Below are 21,853 nucleotides of genomic sequence, written 5' to 3'. Positions count from 1 at the left end.
TTGATAAGCTTTTGACTCAGATTTATCTTGATAAGCTTTAAAGCTCTAGTTTAATATATAAAACCCAATAATTACATTTACATACAGGCAGTCCCTGGTTATCGGTTGGGGTTCCATTCTTGGCTGGATGCTGATAAGAGAAAACCACCATTAACCTTTAATGGATTGACTGATCCTAGGGAGTGGTAATATCAAGTTTGGGGTGGTTGACAGATTGATCCTGTAGATAAACAATATTAAGCGCCATCAATTTATAAAGAATTGTGCGGGAAAGAGGTTCCAATACTTCTATAGCCCATAAATTCACTAATGGCAACTTTTATACTGGCAAAAACTACGAATTGGGCATCTTAGGACTTCAGTTCTGCTGGTAACTTTAGGGGAAATTTATTACTTCTGTCTCACATGACTTCTTTTTGCTCGTAAATATATACCAAGGGGTTGCTGTTGGTCTTTCATGATAGTATTTTGGTTTTAAATGTAATTTTACAAAGAAGAGTGCAAAGAAATATTAGAAAAGTGTATTTTGTGGTTTTTACTATATTATTGGAACTAGTAGTATAATCTTACATTCATCTAGGGGTGGTGAACAGAGATCTGCTTACTGTCTAGTAAAGATAACTCTTCTTGTGGGGTAGGGCAGGCCTATCAGTACCCTTGGCCTAAAGGATGCAAGGCAAATTTTCCAGACTTATTTCAGAAAAACAGTCTTTGATGCTGGGAAATGCAGTAAATGGCTGTTGGGGGTTGCATTTTTGCACATGCAATATTAGTGATTTTGAAGTCAATGTCGTTGGGGGTTGCTAGTTGCACACGCATACTTGTACTTTTTGTACAGTATTGTACAAGGTAGATAAAGTAGTTTTTTTTGGTGATTTAATAAAGATATTTGTGTGATCCCTTTACCTTGTTTTCAGAAGGATCATTCCAGTCAGATGCCCTTCTTGTACCTGAAGGATGTTTGTTTGACCACATCCACAACCAGTCTAGATGCTGGGAGTTTGATCGCTGGAACACTACTGCAGACCGTGCTTGTGGTGCCCGTAGAATGACACTGAAATCCTTTGCAATGCTCTTGCCATGTGGCATTGATGTTTTCTCTGGTGTAGAATTTGTCTGCTGCCCCAAGAACTACAAAGGACATGGAAAGGCTCACCCCATGGAAGTAGAGGAACCAGTTGCACTGCCCCAAATGGACCATCGGGTACACCAGTCTGCATCTACAACACCCTCACCTAAGGTTCCCACAACTACAACATCACAGGTAAGTCTTATATAGTTAACAAGGGCAATTTCTTTTTTATGTGGATTACCTGGCTTATACTTTGGGATGGGTTTTATATACTTGAAAGTTAACTCTCTTTAATAACTAATTTGAAGACTTTTGAAGTTGTGGCTATCTGCATAAATAACAGATGAATTGTGTAGGCTAGCAATGTGAAAAAGAAAAAAGAAAAAAAAAAAAAAGCTATTTTTATCATGAAAACTTACAGGTATCTTTAGCTTAATGTCTAAGATACAGTCTAGCCAGCAGGATATTCAGTAATTTCAATGTTCAAGCAAACCTGAAGTTCCTGACTGGACGAGTGGTTTTCTTGTTCGGTTGCCAATCCCGTTGTCTGAAGTTCGATTCTCGGCTCGGCCAACGCGGAATCAGAGAAATTCATTTCTGGTGATAGAAATTCATTTCTTGATAGAAATTCATTTCTGGATATAGTGTGGTTCAGATCCCACAGTAAGCTGTAGGTCCTGTTTGCTAGGTGACCAATTGGTTCCTAGCCACGTAAAAATATCTAATCCTACGGGCCAGCCATAGGAGAGCTGTTAATCAGCTCAGTGGTCTGGTAAAACTAAGATATACTTAACTTAACAAGCAAACCTGTAGAATGCTAAGATGATGTAAACATATGATCTATTAGGGGTGATGCATTTTTTATTTATTAGTGACTATAGACTCCTTTAGCTTTTTCTTATACTACCAGTATCAAGTTTTAAAATTCCTTAATGGCCAATGCCATGAATGTAAGAAGTTGGATTATTGTTTAAGTACAGTTCGAAAAGAATAGCTGTAAATTTATGGAAGTGTGTATGCCCTAGCAAAAGAAAATACAAGACCCATTGTAATGATAGAAGCCCATGCTAACTTTGTCAGTGGAAAAGTTTGTCCTTAAATTGCTTTTAAACCCATCTTTTCAGGAGGTAGGCACACGGGATGAATATTTCAGCCGATTTGATCCACATGAAGAACATGATGCTTTCCGCCGAGCAGAACAGAGACTGGAAGAACGTCATCGTGAGAAGGTTTCAAAGGTAAATATGCCTATCCTTGTATTGTTAGTGAGGTGAAAGTTATTTTGTTTTGATGCTACCAAAGCTTTCGTGAGAATGATTCAAGTAATTTAGTTAGGTCTGATATGAAATTAAATTTTTTCATCTCATTTTAGATCATGAAGGAATGGTCCGACCTCGAAGAGCGCTATCAGGACCTCCGTGCTAAGGACCCACGAGGTGCCGAGGAGTTTAAGCATCGCATGACTCAAAGATTTCAACAGACTGTTGAAGCAGTTGAGGCAGAAAATGAGGCGGAGAGACATCAGCTGACAGCCCTCCATCAGCAGAGAATTGTTGCTCACATTAATGAAATGAAGAGAGAAGCCATGACATGCTACACACGAGCTCTTGCGGAAAAACAACCAAATGTAGGTTGAGCCACTATTTTATTTTGTAGGATACACAGGGATGCTTTTCAATTAACTGATAGCTTGAAATCTAGTACAGTTTTGTTTAGTGCTGAATGTATGCGTACATTCAGCTTTGGTGTTGGAAACTTACAGTATTTCAGTGTTGAAGAGCAGAAATGTCATATCTAGTACCAATGATCTAAAAATCTATTGTTTTGTCACATTTCCTCTCTATTTCATTTCAAGCTCTTTATAAATCTTTGCTCTTAGAAAATTAAAAAATAATGACTGCAGAACTTATGCCTGTTGTTAAGGAAATAGTATTCTCTTCATTCCACAAGTTATGGATTATTCATTTACAAAGTTATTTCAAGGTATATTTGTTTTTAAGTTCCTTAAATGTAATACTGTAGATATTCATATGAACATTTTGTTTTTACAACATTAACTTATTGGGTCAAAATAATTTGCAGTTACCTTGGGTTACATACTATAACACGGGTTACAATTGTCTTGGTCTTTGCAGACGCACAAGGTTCAAAAATGCCTCCAGAAACTTCTCCGTGCTCTGAACAAAGACCGTCATCACACAGTCTCTCATTACAAGCATCTGCTTAACTCGGACTATGAAGCAGCAGACAGGGAACGAGATGCAACTCTGCAACATCTGAGTGACTTGGAGCGCATGGTTAACCAGTCCCTCAATATGCTATCAAGGTTGATATTCTTCTAGGCATTTAATTTTTTTGGCCATTACAAAAAAATTTTTTTTTTTTTCTTTTTATACAGATCTCAAATTGAAATAGCCGTAGGTTATCGAAGGTGATATCTTTGTGCTGTTAGGGAAACATGATACATAGTAGGCCTTCACTGTTTGATTCATATGTGTACCATTTTGATCAGTCATGAAGGGTAAAGTTATTACAGATTTTATAACGAAATTGGGATGCTATCAAAATATTATAGTAGTCTCCACCTGGTTTTCTGATACCAGCCAAAATTTATGTTCAAATGCATTGATTATCAGTGTAACATAATTCTGCAAAAAATATTAATTCAGGAATACACTATTTAAAAAATAACCAAAGTCATTTTAGGGATTGGGGTGGGGTGGAGGCATAGGGTTAAGTTGCAAGTGATCGCAACCCTCCCCATAGCTTTATGGCTGCCTTTTGCATTTCAGGCCTTATACTGTGCAAGTCATTCAGAATCCATTAAGAGTATCAGTTACCTGAAATGTGCAAAAAAACAAAAAAAAAAATTATAAACATTTCATACATTGAAAAGGATTTGGTGCTGCCCATAATCCAAATCCAGTCATAACAAATTTATTATCATTAATTTTCCTTCCTGAACTCCATACTGTGCAATGAGGGTAAAGTTCAACATCTTTCAGAGGAGGTCCATTTTTTACCATGTTCAAGAGTTGCTTGGCACAGGAACTACCTTCAACAATCCAATCATCCAGGATCTCAGGAACCACCATCCTTGAAACCTCATTTGCACTCACAGCTTTTAATGTTAAAAAGCCAATACCAACTTTCTTCTCAACCCCCCCCCTACCACCCACGATTTGCATCATGTTCCTTGGTAATCTGAGCCTCGGACTTGATCCTTGAGATTGGCAGACCAAGATGAGGCCTTTTGTCATTATCATCTGGCAGCCAAAGAGACACTTCAGTCCTAAAGAGCAATGGTGTCCCTCTTGTGAAGGACAAGTTTTTACCTTAATACAAACATACATTCGTATTCATGTCACAACACAATTGAGGCGTCCGGAGGTAAAGGGGTGACATCACTAACTCAACGATTTTGAGTTAGTCCTAGAAAATTATAGAGAAATCCACTTTCTATGATTTCATATACTGGCCAAGCAATATCGACCCTTAAAACCATAGAACAGATGGGTGTAGTCCACAGGTTTTCACTTGTATTTCTATTTTTCGTGTTCTCCCTCTGGGAATTAAAGGGTGAGCATGGCCATGGTGCGTGAGCCAATGAGCAACTCCCTTACATCCAGCCTTATTTATAGTTTTGCGCTCAACCAACCACAGCCTGCGTAGTGCACCATCACAGTAGTATTAAATGACTGACACCTGCATGGAGGAATAAAGTGATTTGTCTTCTATTTTTGCCATTTTTTTGGTGGTTTTACACTGTGAAAATGTCATCTAGTGATAGTTAGTGGAGTACGAAGTCCCTAAGATTACAAGGATGTAAGTGTTTGTAGTAATTATTTGACAATAATCTTCTAACCATTTACATTGGGAACCGAGGGAAAAACACTGTAAATGTGTGGTATGTTAAAATTGCCACTATAAAAACTCATAAAATATTTGTTTCTGGGTTTACAATGAAATGGCTCATAGTGTATTTATGGTGAACAAAGTTTTTAAAAATTTAAAAACAATTTGGGTTTTCCTATTTTCATAACTGTTTTGTACACTGGGGTATGCAAATTTTGATGTGTTATGATTTTACTTTTCCAACACATTATTATTTTTTTCGTATATGGCTAGGCAAGATGAGTCAAATACATATAAACATGGATGTAGTAAGTCAAGAGAAATGTCTGGTATCGATAGTTCAACTTTGAATGCATTTTACTCAATCAGGTTTTGGCGATGTCGCCCCTTTACCTCCTTACGTCTCAGTTGTTCCAAGTTATCCATATTATGCCACAACACAATTGTTCTAAGTTCACAATACACATATCTGTTCAGAAGAGATTGGGAAAAAGGACAGGTACATATCACATGAAGAAAATGTACTTCAAAGCTTGGGATAACATGTGTAGTGCCTACACAAGTTATGTAAATGATAGTGTACACCAATTCAGCATCTGTCCTAGCAGAACATATCTATGCTGTCTTGTAATTCTACATTTTCAAAATTGTAACTGTGGAGAATGTGGCAAATTTTAATTGTATAGTATTGAATGCTTGTTATTCATAATTTAGAAGCAAACAGCATTAGGTAGAAAATATTTTATACCAAATGAGTAAGCCAGGACTGACTGGACAAAGCCAATATATCAGTAAACTTATGATTCAAACTCTGTCGTCATCTTCCAGGCATCCAGATCTCAATGCCAAGATTGGTCGTTTGATGCGTGAATATTCTGCAGCCCTGCGAAGTAAGGACTCTACTCCTCCTGAGCTTTCTACTCATGCCCCAGTTCCTCTGCCAAGTGGTAAGTAATCTTCATAATTGTGTAAGTGTATCATGAATTACTTATTGAAAATACTGGAAGCTAATACAGTGGATGTAAAAGCAGAATGTCACTAATTAAGTTTCTCCTTAATGTAGTAACCAAGGCTGAAGATGGAAGTTTAGAGAGTGCTAATGATTCAACTGAAGGTGGTGACATAAGTGACGATGATGAGGATGAAGGGGAGACTGTTAGCACAGACCAGAACAGGAATCTCAATGATGAGGAGGAGGATGATGATGATGACGAAGATGATGATGATGACGATGACGACAGAGTAAGTATTTTTTCAGTAAAAAATTGTTGATCTGTGTATCATTGTGCATTTTTCATAACTTTAAGAGCTGCAGGTTGCAAATTTGACTATTCTGTAGATATTCCTGCTGTAAGGGATTTTGATAAGTAAGGATATTTGTTATGGCAGACCAAGGGATTGGACATGGTTTTATGCAGTATATTGTCCCCTTTAGCATAGTGCTAAGCAACTCGATTGTTGGGTCTCAGACTAGAGAGAGCAGGGCATGGCACCCCTCCTTCATGCCTTTCAAGCAAAAAATATAACTTATGCTACTGGAGAATCTTCTTCTCTGGGAATTGCTGCGTCCTCTCAAGTGGACTTCTCGTGCCTAATTGACTTGTCTCGATGGTCAGCCTTTGCCTTTTGTCTCTGCGGACTGGTGGGAGTTCCTCCCTGTGCAGATAAAGCCATTAGAGATGGCTCATAATAATGATTGGCTTGATGTTCTCCACAGGGGTTTTAAATAAGAGAAAACGTAGGTGTCTGCACTCCTTTTTTCGCCTCTATATCGCTCTCATCTGTTCCCATAATCCACATTCCAAAAGATAGCATCGGATCTTCAAAAGAAATCAACACAAGATCTGCTGGTGCAATCCTCTTAGCACCCCCAAGGATTCACTCTTCTTTTGTCTCAGGACTGTCTCCCCTCTTCAGCAACATCCCTTTCAGGGTAGGAAAACAAGGTTTCAGTCCAGACCTTGCTTCATTGTATTACATATGACCCGTCCTGTTAAGAAGGCTCCCTCAAGACAGTCATCCAGTAAATGAGTCATGTCCTCTGTGTGCCTGTAGGAGCCAGGCTTCTCCACTTTTGGGAGAAATGGGAAGTCAGGGCTTTAGAGCAATGGTTCTCTCTAGTCCTTAAAGAGAGCTACTCCATCCTTTTCAAGGAGAATCCTCCTTTAGTGTCAGTGCTCATTGTATTGACAGCTTACTCAGCAAGTTCAGAGAGGTTTTTGACCCTTGTAGAGGTATCGTCTCTTCTCCAGAAGAGTTTAGGATGATCGAAGATATATTTCAGGGCACTGCAGCAGCAGCAGCAGCATACCAACTGTTGCAAGCAAAAACAGCTGGGTCAGAGAGTGAAGAGGATGTTTTGTCTCGTAGTACATTCCATGCAGCAGACATAATGAACTCACTTTTCGTTTATGCCACAAGTCAACATTAAGAGTGGGCAAAATAAATTTGACAGATGACATATCTCACTCCAAGAGTTTGAGAGGGGATTGAGCACTGAAAGACCACATTAAATAATAGTACCCTAAACAAGAAAGAAGAAAATGAGTGAGACATTTCTGCAAGGTACCAAGATGCCAACATTTTGAGAAACACAGGAAGTAATAAATATTCCATAAATGCTTCTCAAACATCAATCTCTTATGAAAAGTTACACCTTAAATCTAAAGTCTGACATTTCAAGTTACAAAGCTGTAGGAGTGTAGCTGCAGCATGGAGGAAGTATAGAGAGGGAGATGAATATTCTTAGAGGTCAATAGACAGAGGAGATTAATATTCTTATAGGCAAAGACTTCAGATTGGTACATTAAGCATGTACTACACTATGGAACAGAAACTTTGGAATTGACAAGAAACATGGAAATGGCATATTTAATCTAGAATCAAGTGTGAGTTTGTGTGGATGTGTTACAGTGGAAAACTAAAAAACCTAGATGCCATGACAGAAGAGCAGGCTTACAGGACTATGAAGGGCAAGGTTTGCATAGAAAAAGTAAAATAAAGGGTTTTAATGTTTATAAGTACTTGGGTATATATAAATAGAGATGATGGTTACTGTATTGTATATAGTATATGCTAGGGAAGAATCTTATTGTTGCTGTATTCTATGTACAGTGGTACCTCGACATACGAAAGTCTCAACTTACGAAAAATTCAAGTTACGAAAGCAAATACGAAGATTTTTTTGGCTCTACATACAAAAATAGTTCAGGTTATGAAAGGTGGTTGCTGTAAAGTCCCGAGATTTGCCCGGACCACCGAGAACAATTTTAAAACTCGCGTGCCGCCAACTGAGTAGACTCGCCACCATCCTCCCTCTCTCCCATCGGTTCCTGATGCTAGTCACCGCTTAAGATCCTGCTCTCCTATTGGTCAGCATCTACCCCATGTGCTCTATGTATTCTATTGGTAAAAGGATGCTGTAAATTGAAAACTTATTTATGCAATACATTTAATAAAAAAAAAAACATTAGGTGAAGATAGAATAAAGAAAAGAAATGAATGGTTATTATACTGTTTGGTAGTTTCAGTAGTTGAAGAGAGATAATGAAAATTTGATTACTGTACTGTGTGCTAGGTAAAAGTGGTTGCTTGGCGATCGTTCGGTACTTGTAAGTGCTGAACGTAAACAAAAGGTTGGAAGCTTTTTTTTTTTATATATATATATAGTTAATGGTTACCTAATAATTATTTGAAATGAGTACATGCAATACATTTAATAAAAAAAAATTGTGAATTAGATATCATAAAATATAAAATAAACCAGACTGCTATTATCGAAGCCAACAAATATTTTCTAGAATTCTTCTTGTTTTATTATTACATGTTTCATTATAGCTGTCAGTAACTCGGTATCTCCACTAGGTAAAGATAGAATAAAGAATAGAAATGAATGGTTATTATACTGTTTGGTAGTTTCAGTATAGTTGAAGAGATAATGAAAATTTATGATTACTTACTGTGTGCTAGGTAAAAGTGGTTGCTTGGCGATCGTTTGGTACTCGTAAGTGCTGAACGTAAACAAAAGGTTGGAAGCTTGTGTTTGTTTGTTTGTGTATTATAGTTAGTGATTAATTAATAATTATTTGAAATGAGTACATACTGATTATTTATACATTTTATTGGCATATTCTAAGCTTTTTAGCTTCTTAGGTTTAGATGTCAGAATCATAGACTAGGCTACAGTAGCAACTGCTAACATGGGCTAGGCTTATTGCTAAGGGACATATGCTAAAGTCCTAATATATGCAGTAAAAATGGGGTTGAACATTACATGCAGTTGAATATTACTCAAGTATGTACAGTATTTTGCCTTTTTGGAGTCATATTTCTTCTGTCGGATCGGCGTCGTGACCCCATAACATGTGTTGTAAGCCTGGAAATATAATTTACTGGGGTGTTTTTTAGGCCTTGGAACGAATTAGGCAATTTACATGTAAAATGCGGTTCAAGATATGAAAAGCTCAGGTTACGAAGGCCGCCTCAGAACGGATTAATTTTTTATGAGGTACCACTGTAGTAGTATATGTAAGGGAAGAAGCCTAGTTTGATTGTGGTGTTTAAAGCAGTTAATGAGGCAGTGGAAGTTTTCCTCACTGGGGACCATCATTGAATTGGCAGTGTGATAGTGTGATAAGTTTGTAGCTTTCAGCTTAGTTTTGCTGTCAAAGTAATTTAATGCTTCACTATCACAGTTGAAGAAGTTTTATTTGTCAAAATAGGTGTATTGTATTATTCCTTCATATGGGCTAAATATATAATATTTTTTTCTGAATTTACTGAAGGTTCCTTGATATTTTAACAGAATGAGTCAGGATCTGACGAAGAAACCTTCCCAGAGCATGCAGAGCCAAATGGTATGACCCAAACAAGTCATGCTGAGGCACTGGAGAGCAATGCTGAGGAAGTTGTGAGCCAAGATCCAGTGGAGGTTGACACACTCACTGTTGATGGAATGGTTAGAGAGGCCTCTCCTGTTCCCAATGCCTCCACTCCACCTGAGCCATTGTTGTTACACCATGCTGATGATGTACAAGTGGCTCATGCTCAGCACCACCAGATTTCTCACTCACAAGCTGTAAGTAGCAATGTCATGTTCATCTGGAATACGTAACAGTCTGTTGCTTTGTTTTTGAGTTTTAGGTGTATGTAGTGCAGTGGTCTGTATTATCGGGCTCAATTATTAACAAACATTTGATTTTTTATCTCAAAAGTAAGAATATCTGTTTTTAACTATTGGTTTCTTTAGTAGCAAAATTGGTGTATTTTACCTATTAAGTACAGCAATTGAATTAATGTATAGTTAACTAGTAAGTAGAATATGCAATACCCTAAAAGTTACTCTTGTTATTAAACTTGGTTTTTGTGTTAATGGGTTTTTTATAGGTTGTTCCAATTAATCCAATTTGTAAAAGTTATTTTTAGTATTGATCAAACACACAATATAATTATCGTTTAAAACACCACCTTTCCAGAGTTACAGTGTGACCCGTGAATCATCTGGGAGTGAAAGTCGCGGAGTTTATTTCACTGTAGCATTTGCTGGAGTGGCATTAATGATGGCCATGGTTGTTGGCATTGTTGTACTACGGCGAAGAAATAGCACAAATCCCCATAACCAGGTAGGAAGTAGAAATCAGTTGTACTCCTAGTACCTTAAATCATGTAGTATTAGCCAGTTTCATATCGTACTAAGTTTCTATTTATTATTTTTAAAGAGGATATTTGCTTTGCTACATATGATTGTGCTGTATAATAGAAAAAGCACTTGACTCCAACAGCAGCTTTTTGTCAAGTAAGTGAAGGACAGTCCATTTTCACCTGGTTTAAGGTCAACCCAGGTCTTAAATGCACCACATCTAGATTGGTATGCTCTATCAGCAAAGGAACCACGTGATGTACAATATTTCCTATGTCTCGATAAAGAGGGAGGGAGAAACTTAAAACGATCTATTCAACAGTAAAGAGTTATCCCTCTGTGAAATCCATGCATTAACACGATGTAGCAGACTGCATGAATGGAACACAGTATTCATAAGACACCTTAACATCCTTCTTTGGACCTAAAAGGGCTTCAATTCCAGTAGGAGCTATCCGGGAAGGAGTTTAAGACCTGTATAAGAACCAAGAAACTCCTGATCCTCTGCTTTTTCCCTTTCCAAACCATTCTGGTCCTGGATGAGGGGTATATCATTGCCTTGGAATCCTGGCTGCTCAATCCTACGGTCATGGCACCTAAGTGATACGATGGCTGATCATGGCTAGCTCTTGAAGAGCTGCATGGTGAATGTGAACATTGGTATATTTCACTGCTCTTTGAGCGAGAACGAGAACGTTGCCTATCCCTCCAGGTTAACAGCTCTCATGAAGCATTGCATGCTTTTTAACCAATATCACAGCGTGTTTACTGGCCTTTGGAGATCTAGACCTTGATTGTCTGGCCCAGGTGCAAACCACAACTTCACCATTGCCTGGCCTATTAGCAGAGTGTTCGCTCTCGTTCAAAGGAGAATCCTCCAATGTTGTGACACAAATTCTTGAAAAGCTCTTGAATCTCCAAAATCCTTTTTTGTCACTTACAGCCATTCTTTATGCAGCTTCCACCCCGACGTATTAGAATGGCGGCTGTCATTCTCTGTTGCTAAGCTAACAACTACTTCTTGTGCTTACCTTTTTACGGAGATGTGACAGTCCAACTTGAAGATGAAAACATTCTTCTTCTCTAGGCATGAGGATGCCCACAAAGTCCTTTATTCTCCATTTGACTGGAGCACACACCGAAGTTACCAAATCTTGCGATGACATGGAACCTGAAGAAGACAACGACGATGACGACGACTCGTGTCTTTTCTGGTTACATGTCATCAATTTTCTTCTATCACTTGCAATTTCTCCAGAAACATGCATGCCATTGAATCAGAAAGCATAGTAGTATTCGTTGACACCAAAGACACAATGGTGGGAGTAGGCTGTGATGTCATGACAGTCACCATGTTTAATTGTGATGTCACTGAGGGTCCTAGCTATGATGTCATCACACTTGATGCGGAACATGAGGCTGCTGCTGGTACCCCTGCAGAAACAGTAAAACGAGACCCAAAATGCTGTGAAGTTGGTACGATATGTGTTGTTACAGATGTCGTATGGTTTGACCCCATAAATTGGAGGGGGGACAGACACACAGGGAGACCAAGGCAGTAAGCATGATGCCATGTAGTGAGCCAACAAGCCATCCAAGGTTGGTACCCCTGATAGGTCTTAGAGCAGCCCAAATGCCCTCCATCCTGTGTGCAGCAGAAGCTGAAACACAAGACAAAGATGGCGATGCCCCAAACAACCCCGCCCTCCCAAGGAAGGGCATAATGGTGGGGGGGAGAATTCCTCTTGATGCATCTAAAAATGTATTTTTGGATGAGCCCGATTGGGTATGGGAAACATCTAGCCTAGATGGAAAAATGGATGGATCAGCATCACTATGAGGCAGAACTAAAGATGAAAGCGTTTTGCTTTCCAGAGATAGTGTTGTCTCCCTCTTCTTGTACTGACCCTCCTCATAAAACCTGCCTTTTAGAGAGGTCGTGCTTTGCTCTGATCTTTTTAAAGCTGGTTTAGTTTGCCCACTTTTCATTTCTATGTGTTTCAATGTGTGTGTTTTCCGTTGGATTGTACTAGTTTCGGGATGTGATAGATAGGGAGTTAAAAGGATTCTATCACATCCCGAAACTAGTACAATCCAACGGAAAAAACACACACACACTGAAACACAAAAATGAAAAGTGGGCAAACTAAACCGGCTTTAAAAAGGGCAGAGCAAAGCACGTCTTCTCTAAAAGGCAGTAAGAAAGTAACTAGTGTGGTCACGAGATGCTGAAGGGATTGTGGGAGATCCCATATAGCAAGTGATCAAGCACAGATCCCAATAGTTCCTTGCGTACACAATTTTTTTTTTTTTTTTTTTTTAACTTACAGCTTTTCAGCTGGCACTAGAAGATTTATCCTTTGTTAAGACCAAAGGTTTGTTTCGTATGTGAGCAAATATTTTTTTTGGAGAAAAGTAATCATTTGCAAAAGTGAAACTGCAACTTTATTTATAATTTTATATTAAAATGATGATTTAAATGAAATTTGTTTTGCTTGCTGTATCCAATTACAGTATATTGCGTGCATTATTATGTTATTGTATTACAGAATAATGTGATCTTTTGCCATTTGCTTCTGGTAATGTTTACATTCTCAAAATGTCGGCTGATTGGATAAAATCGTTATCTTCTTAGCAATTATTGCTAGAAAATACAATTCGGAGATACTTTTCGTAATTACTTTACAAAGATTGGTTTATAATGTGCAGATAACTTGATTGTAAAAGCAGCAACTGTGTTTTCCCAGATCTGGACATGACTTTTGCCTGTTCCAAAGGTTTTATAGCCTGTCTGTGATTTGTTTTATCAGTCACAGCTATAACCTGCTACTTTCATTTACTGGTACCATCTCCATTACATGAAGGATTAATAAAAATGCAGGCTTACAATAGTTATCCAGAATTCTAAAAATCTGATTATTTTTAGAAGAGGATGTATCATCATCATCATAGGTATTGGGCGGAGAGAGCAAAAGTAGAATAATAGTGGTATAAAGAATAATGATAATTAGTTGCTGAATGAAAATTAATTCAGAGATAAATTGCTTTCGTAAATTTCAAAGCAGAGTTTTAAAAGTGGCTGCTTTATTCCTAAACAAGATAGCCACAGCTATAATACCCGATTCTTAAAATTATTGGCATACTTTAGCACCTTCTCCATTGTGTGATGGGTGACTATTTTATTTTTATTTATGGAATTACATTGAAAATAAGGTTATTAATTAGTTGACAACTGTAATTAACTCCTAATAAATATGTGTTAGTTTTGGTTGCTCACATTGGCAAATGGCTGTTGCGTGATTTGGTTTTTTATGTCAGTGTGTAGTACTTGTTGTTATTCCAGTGTTCTGCCTGCAGTAGCAAGTGGTTCTTAATTGTAAGAAATAGTAATGAAATCTTACATATGCCACAAGTTTGGTAAGTCTAGATGAATGTTTGATAATTTCTTTCTTAACTTATTGAATATTTGTCCCCTAGGCCTAATAATATTTGAAAGCTAACTTGCATGTGCCTTATCAGTGAAATCTTCCGAAACTCAGAAAGGTATAGGAAGCCTGGCCTAGAATAATTTACTAAAAAAGAAACCTGTATATTAAGCATATCCTCATGTAATCTACTAAAAATGCATCTCTCACTATACACTATTATATGTAATGAAATTATGTTTTGGGACAAAATTTTATAAAGGTTGCATGATACATGAGATTAGATGAATGTGAGTATGTTCACAAATTACGGTTCATCTTCTAGAGTTTTACCATGTTATTGTTAGAAATAAAATGTCATATATCTTGGTTCTGTTATGAGTGAGAATGGAAACTTGGATGCATAAGCAAGTAATAGAATTCAGTGTGCATGGATGAATTAGAGAGTCATCAGGGATACTTTGTGACAGGAGGATCAGTGCAAAAGTTAAAGGAAAGTTTTATTAAAGCGTAGTTGACCAGCCATGCTCTATGGGGCAAAGACTTGGTCAGTTAAGAAAGAACAAGAAAGAAGAATGGAAGTGGCTGAGATGAGAATGCTGAAGTGGATGGGTGGTATCACTAAAAGAGATAAGATCCAGAATGAATTGATCAGAGGGACAATCAAAGTGTTAGAGGTTTCAAAAAAAAAGCTCAGGAAAGAAGACTCAAATGGTTTGGTCATGTCACGAGGGGAGAAGATGAACACGTAGGTTATGAACATGGAGGTGGAGGGTAGAAGAGGGAGGGGAAGGATTAAGTTCAGGTGGAAAGATAAATTATTGAATGACTTGAAGGAATAGGGTCTAAGAGAACAAGATTTATAGAACAGAGGAAGATGGAGAAGGCTGACTAGAAACAGCAACCCCATATAGAAATGGGAAAAGCTGTAGGCAAAGAAGAAGATTGTTCGAAATTAAATTTGCTTGTGTATTTAGGAGCAATCCTCAGTTCTGAAACCCAAGAAAATCCAAAAACAGAAACACAGCTTGCCTGAAGGTTTCGGATAAGGAATTGTAAACCTGTTATTCTTAGGGAGAAAAATAGGAAGGCACAAACAATAGTATTACATGCATTTAAATAAACGATTGATAACTGTTTCAAAGTTTGGTCAGTATTGTTTTGCTTTTGTTTTCTGCATTGGTGAAGTATGGACATGGTTCAGTGTTGTTTTTGTTTTCTGCGTTGGTGAAGAATGGGCATTGTTCAGTGTTGTGAGAAACATGTTTAATTTGATTGGATGTCTTGGGAATGTAATGAAGTTGTGTTGTGGCGTCAATTACCACAAGATGGCGGTGAAGTGGTGGGAAAAATGTAAACAGACACTGGAAGATGAACTGGCAAGGCTGATTTGTTGTGGTGTTAGCTATGAGAACTCTCATGTAGAAATTTATGGGTTGTAAGTCTGGTTGTGTTGTTGTTTAAAGTCTCAATCGGGACTATACTGGGACCAAGGAACGTGAACAGGTAGGTAGATTGTATGATTGTTGCATATAGGAAAGGTAAAACTAGGAAAATATTCGTGGTTGCTTAAAGATGGACGGATCTAATGGTGAACAACAGGAGATAAGATGGAGAAAGGATTGTCCAAAATTAAGCGGGATACAGGGCAAGTATAAATGATGGAGAGGACAGGTTGAAGATTGGCTTATGGTGTGTGGAGAAGTGACAGGTGTCGACCACACTGGTGCATCTCGACTTAATGAGTGGAACTGGCAGAAAGGAGATTTCATCTCCAATGAACAATTCTGGGACCATGAATAGAAGACCTCTAGATCTGTCACCACGACAAGGTCTAACAAGGTCTTCCAAGTAGACCGATAAGGCAATAGGATATGCCATGGGGATGTCCTAAACAAAAAAACTCAGAACAGATATGCTCAAAACCTCCTACTGTAAACTTTTGTATGTCAAAGTAAAAGCACTGTAGACTTGGGAGAAGCCCTTGAGCTGCCCAGAAAACATGCATCTTCAACAGTAGACACTTCCTATGAGTTGATCCCTCTTGATGACATACAATCAGTAAGTTACTCATCAGAGAAGTCACGCTATAGTGATAGGTCATGTGCACCCCCCCTGGTAGGCTAAGGAGCCACCTGTGCAACATGAAAAGAGCTATGATGGATCCTACCTACTTCGAAGACGAAGACCACCTGAATATGAACTACATTACTGATCTGGTTACTTGAAAAGGAAGGTTAAGCTAGGAATTGAACCGAACCCAACTCTGCGCCAACTTGTTAAAGAATGGGAAAATCTTTTAGAATTAAGAAGCAGAATATCTGGGAATTTGAAGATTATGCCCAAAAATACATAATTTCAAACCAGCAGGCAAGGCTAGGTAAGGGAAACATACCATATATACCAGCATATAAGGCGACCCCCAATTTATTAAATTACATAACTCAATCAGCTGATGTAAGTTATTTGGTACATAAATAAAAATAATTATTGGTATTATCATACCAAACGTGTAAAATTGGTATCTTCAAGATTTTGTAATGGTTGGCAAAACTAACCTTTAGTAAAAAAAAAAAAACTTTTATTTTCCCTTAGGAAAAATGTGGTAAACAACATGACAAATGCTCAACGCCTGTGACATTACGATCGGCAGAATAATACCCATTGGAAGTAGATCTCCTTGAATATATTCCTTTAAAATTGGAACAAATCCCAATATTAAGGATAACTGGGAAAGTATTGATATCGCTAAACACTTTAGTCTGATTATAAAGTACTACCATGGAAATATTGGGCTTTAGTAAACAACAGTGCTCGTAAAACAAACATGACCGGGAACTATGATTTTTGGAGGCAAAAGCATGTCTAAAACTGGCATAAACACACACGTACTTCATTTAATTTTCTAGGCTTATAAATAAAGTAACTGCAATTTTTAAACCCAGCTTTAATAATTACGAAAGAAATGTTTGAATTGAGTTCCTTCGGCAACTAAAGACCGATGATATCTGTAAAATGAAATTAGCTGATTATTTTAAGAATGTAAACAAACCCAGAATGCAAATTCCAGATTGCTCTGCCCATATTATAATTGGATAATATGGTAAAATACATGCAGTATGATTAGATACTGTAAAACAAGAATTTTATTAAAATGATCATTATTCTCAGTACACAGATATTATTCAAATTTTGCTAATAGATATACTATGTCATTGTAACAACCTAACAAGGCAACTCTCTCTCTTCAAGCAAGATGATGCTCCATCCCCCCTAAGAAATTCCAGGTTTTAGAATTATGGATGAAATCAGCATAAACCTGTACAGTACTGACATAAATTTTCAACTTTTTTTTTTGACTATTCAGTCAATTTAAATTATGACTACAGTTTTGTTTTAAACTTTTTCCACTTAGGAGTGAACTAAAAGTTTTTCATCTCTCATGACAGGGCTTCATGGAAGTCGACCAGGCCATCACCCCGGAGGAAAGGCATGTAGCCAATATGCAGGTAAATGGGTATGAAAACCCAACATATAAGTACTTTGAAGAAAAGTAAAATAAGATTTAAAAAATGAAAAATGAAAAAATACTCTCCACAGTGGGAAAATTTAATGATGCCATGATCTCTTTTTATCTCTATTCCATCGCAAATAAAAAGTGAATGGGGGAGTCCCCTTTTCCTTATCAGACACCTGTCAATCAGAACTATTTGGACTTGGAACTCGAAACTTGTAATTATCAACTCATGACTTTTGTATAGGGAATATACAAGATAATTGGTTGAAGAGATCAAATTAGTTGGGGCTTAACAGGTGCTGATAATTTTGTACTCATTCTTTTCTGGATCATGCATTGCTGGTGGTACCTTGTACTGAGGGAAATAATAAAGTAATTATCATCTAACTATATCACATAAAACTTTTTTGAAATCTAGAATAGATTGATGCTACATACATTATTTTTCAGTCATGATTTTGGATTGTAAATATTCTGAATGCAGTGAATTAAGATTTTTTTTGGTCAGTTTTTTTAAGCTTACTATGGCATGCTAGTGAAAGCAGTTCTTGATTCAGAAATGAACATTTTAAAATTTGTGGAACTCCAGCCTTATGTCAGATTTTATTAGCCTGCATATGAATACACCATTGTATCCATCACCGAGGATGTTTTTCAACCATTTGTAATTATCTGAAGAAGTTAAATTTTAATGGGAAAAAAATATGCGAAGGTATATTTGCGGTGGTGTACATAACGACATAAAACTTTATAAGGAGTCTTGGTTCATTTTCATGATAATTGTACATGTGGTTAATCATGTCCTTACTGATAAAAAGCCTTGGTGTAGTTTTCAACATAAGTGATGCATCATGTCCAACATAACTAGGATATAAACAATTTTAAGATAGAAAAGTTATAGGTTTTTTCATGCTTTCATGGAACATTAAATATAAATCTTGCAAAATAATATTGGCCACTTATGTTGTAAATTATTATTATTATGAACTTGTAACAGTATCAGTGTTTCTAGTCAAAAGGATTTATTTTGAATCTCATTTGTCTTGCGGAACCTTATTATTTTTCTTGTATTGGGGAGATCTATCATAATTATTGAATATTTGCAAAACTTATTTGTTGTGTTCACTGGCCAGTTATGTTAAGGAGTAGTGTTGTATAGGTAGTCATGGCCATCTGTTATGTAGGTTTACTTTTGTCCTGAGTCACTGATAATGTTGCGTTTAACGGGTTGATTGACAGGCCAGAAAATCCCTAGGAATAAAAGAAAAGGGCATTTTAGCCGTGTCATCAAGAACTGAGTGGCCTCATAACATTATTTTTGCGCAGTCAAGTAAATTTTACCTTCTACCAAATAGGACAATATTATATTTTTGCCATTATCCACTTTATCAAGGTGCGGTTTAGATATTCTTTTGTTGAGACGTTTCGGATAGACTTTTAGATCTGTAAAGATTTTTTTTACATATACATATAAATATATACAATATATTTTTGATCCATTATTTAGTTTTATGTATGGCTATTTGTCTCCCAATTGGCCTTTTCTAAGTGATGAATTTCATGCTCCCCACGTGATTTGATTTATTGAAGAAATATTCACAAATCTTGCATACTCTTCATAAGGTTTATATTATGAAGGGGAACTTCTATAGCCTCATGAGGCTAGACTTTTTTAAACAAAGGCTTTTAAGGGTAACAAATTAGCAATAGCTTAAAAGTCTTTTTTTATGTGACAAAGGCTTTCGTCATTGGAGAACAAATACCCAGCTCTTAGTAATATTCTTCGTATATAATATATATATGTACGTACATGTAAGTGTTGCCGTACGTACATATGAGTGTTGCTGCTTGCCTTCAGTAAGCTGTTGTGCAAATATACACACACAAACACATATACAAATATTTCTTAACTTCTGCTTGTGCTTTTTCTCTGAATTAGCCAAAGCAGTCTGGAGACATGGCATAGGTTGTAATAAGGTGTAGTTATATTCCAAGTGGCCCAAACTATTAATGGAAAAAGGCAGTTTCTTAGTTTGATGGAGGACTAGCTTCAATTAAGTGAGGCTTTATGTACCATATAAAGTGCTGTTTTGATTAGTCAATAGTCCAGGTTTTATTTTTGTTATGACAAAGTTTTTTCTTGCGTCCTCGTTCAACCCAAAAAGCCAATTCCTTTGGAATCCGGGAATTAGTGATCACCTAAAGTACTTTATCCTTAATATACCTCCATATGCCATTACTTATGCTGTATTTCTGATTTATCATTCCTTTTTTTGTTGTGATATTTCTCTTGACAACAGAACAATTCTGAAGGTTACATTCCCTCATTTGTCATTTCAATACTCTGTTCCATGATGTATATGCGATCTAGTTTGTCGTTCACTCACCTAGAGGCAGTACATAAAAGCTAACCCAGCCACTCACAACATATACATTAGATATATATATATATATTAAAGCATGTACATATGAGTGGTGCCGGGTTTTGTCCTATCATAGAGCTGTATCATTTTATACTGCGTGACTTTTTCTGTAATACAGATTTCCCACAGTCGTTTTAATACAGTAAATTGTTTAATTTATATAGTGCCAATAGAAGGGTTCTAGATTTTTTATCCTTAATTGTTTTTTTTATTGATTTTGTCTAATTTAAAATTATATTTTCATGTAGTAGTGTAAAGTATGTTTTATTAGCAATTTTTGTTAAGTTGCTAGTTAATTGACCGACTCTATTTACATTCCTGTTTGCCTTATTTTACTTTGCTCATAGCTGAGGAGAAATCGTCAATGTAGAACTTACTTGCTAGGCTGTAAAGTGGAGTCACAATTAGGTATAGTATCAACATTTATTGTGAATGAAAGTCAATGACTCCTTGTGGAAGTCATTCAAGTGTGTAAAAACTGGATTGAGTAGCTACAGAAGCTGCCAGGTATATCAAGTGTTGAGCCACATATCATGTAAGGTGGAAATCACGGCATCTACAATATGCGCTATTGGATTCATTCAGTGTCACAAACTATTTGAACAAGCAGGAAGTAAGCTGTACTTAGTTTGACCGTAGAATTAAGCAAGCAAATCCTAACTCAAATTTGTCTGATAACCAAATAATTAACTTACATGGAATGTGTCTTTAGTGTTCTCTAACCACTATAGCTTAAGAGTCTGTATGTTTCACACACTAGCAGGTTAAGTGGTTTCTCTGCCTCTCATCTCCCAGAAGTAGCAAATATAACAATGATTGATAGTGAACAGGTGGTAGTTTGTTGGCCACCAATGTATTAGGCAGCTATTTTTGGTCTCCATGGATCTCTTTAGGTAATGATTGCTCAAAATTAGCACAGCTAATCAAATTGTATGTTATTTATTGAGAACTGTAAAAATAAGTCATACTATGGGAGTTGAGGATGTACTTGATCTGAAATAAATGTTCCAAAAAAATGGTAAATGGTGTTTGATTTTATACCTTTGCCAAAGAATGTTGGTATAGATGTGAAAAATAACAGAAAATAATTTGAAGAATTACAAGGCCTTGTAATGTTTGTACACAGAGTTACTTTGTTGAAGGTCTGTAACAGTATACGCAATGCAGTTTTACCACAAATACTATGTATATTCATACTTTTTCATACACCTCAAAAACGGCAGTCATATATGCTGGGGCAAATGTTTTATAATGGACCGATGAAAGAGAGTAGGGCAGTATGAGATGAACTTCTGTAAACTTTATGTAATAGTAAAATTCTAATATCATTACATATGTCAACTTTGTGTAAAAAAAAAATTTAATTTCATTATATAGGTAAAACCATTTTGCCATAAAAATACAGATACTATGTTACTCCAAAAAATAGAGCAGTATTTACCAGTGTCAATAAGCTCTTTCGAGGGATGGCTGTGAGTGACCATCATAAAGTCTGGTACACCTATCACTCTCGCCCAGCTCCTTCAGTTTGGAAGGAATTTCATTCTTTATCATTAGAATATTAATAGCTGATAAATTGAAGCAATGCAAAAAAAAAAGCAGAAGCAAATAACCAGACGAATATACCAATTGCTGTATGGATGTGAAGTCATGAAAATGGTTAGATTGAGAATTTAATCGTGGGGTTGAAATGCACATTGGTGTGATAAGTAAACTTTTAATACCAGTGCAGATCCCTTTAGAGCTTGAGATCAAATCCCATACGAAGGAGGCTAAGGCATTTTTGGACCGCACCAGAGAGATCCTAACACCAGATTACAACCAAGACCCTACTGTCTCTTGGTTCTCTCAAGGTAAAGTTTAAGAGCTCTAGCAGGACACAGAACTCTCCTGATCAGTCAGTCCAAGGATGCTAGTGAGGTT

The 21,853-nt window shown here is 36.8% G+C and overlaps 1 protein-coding gene across 3 annotated transcripts in view; it reads left to right on the top strand.

Annotated features, from left to right (window-relative positions):
* LOC135203139 (amyloid-beta-like protein) overlaps nt 1-20,953 on the top strand; it is a 71,167-nt gene extending 50,214 nt beyond the window's left edge. For 2 of the 3 annotated variants that reach the window (XM_064232808.1, XM_064232806.1), the window contains 9 exons: nt 918-1,264; nt 2,197-2,310; nt 2,445-2,699; nt 3,208-3,398; nt 5,756-5,874; nt 5,991-6,169; nt 9,732-10,004; nt 10,402-10,548; nt 17,440-20,953. In XM_064232808.1, the coding sequence (XP_064088878.1) occupies nt 918-1,264; nt 2,197-2,310; nt 2,445-2,699; nt 3,208-3,398; nt 5,756-5,874; nt 5,991-6,169; nt 9,732-10,004; nt 10,402-10,548; nt 17,440-17,547 (1,733 nt within the window). In that variant the 3' untranslated portion in view covers nt 17,548-20,953. The remainder of the gene's footprint in view (nt 1-917; nt 1,265-2,196; nt 2,311-2,444; nt 2,700-3,207; nt 3,399-5,755; nt 5,875-5,990; nt 6,170-9,731; nt 10,005-10,401; nt 10,549-17,439) is intronic. The other variant, XM_064232807.1, reaches the window with a different exon arrangement.
* Nucleotides 20,954-21,853: the final 900 nt, after the last annotated feature.

Source organism: Macrobrachium nipponense, chromosome 33, assembly GCF_015104395.2.
Source record: "Macrobrachium nipponense isolate FS-2020 chromosome 33, ASM1510439v2, whole genome shotgun sequence".
Taxonomy (NCBI): Eukaryota; Metazoa; Arthropoda; class Malacostraca; order Decapoda; family Palaemonidae; genus Macrobrachium; species Macrobrachium nipponense.
The sequence above is the reverse complement of the archived record's forward strand: the minus strand, read 5'-3'. Positions and strand labels throughout refer to the sequence as shown.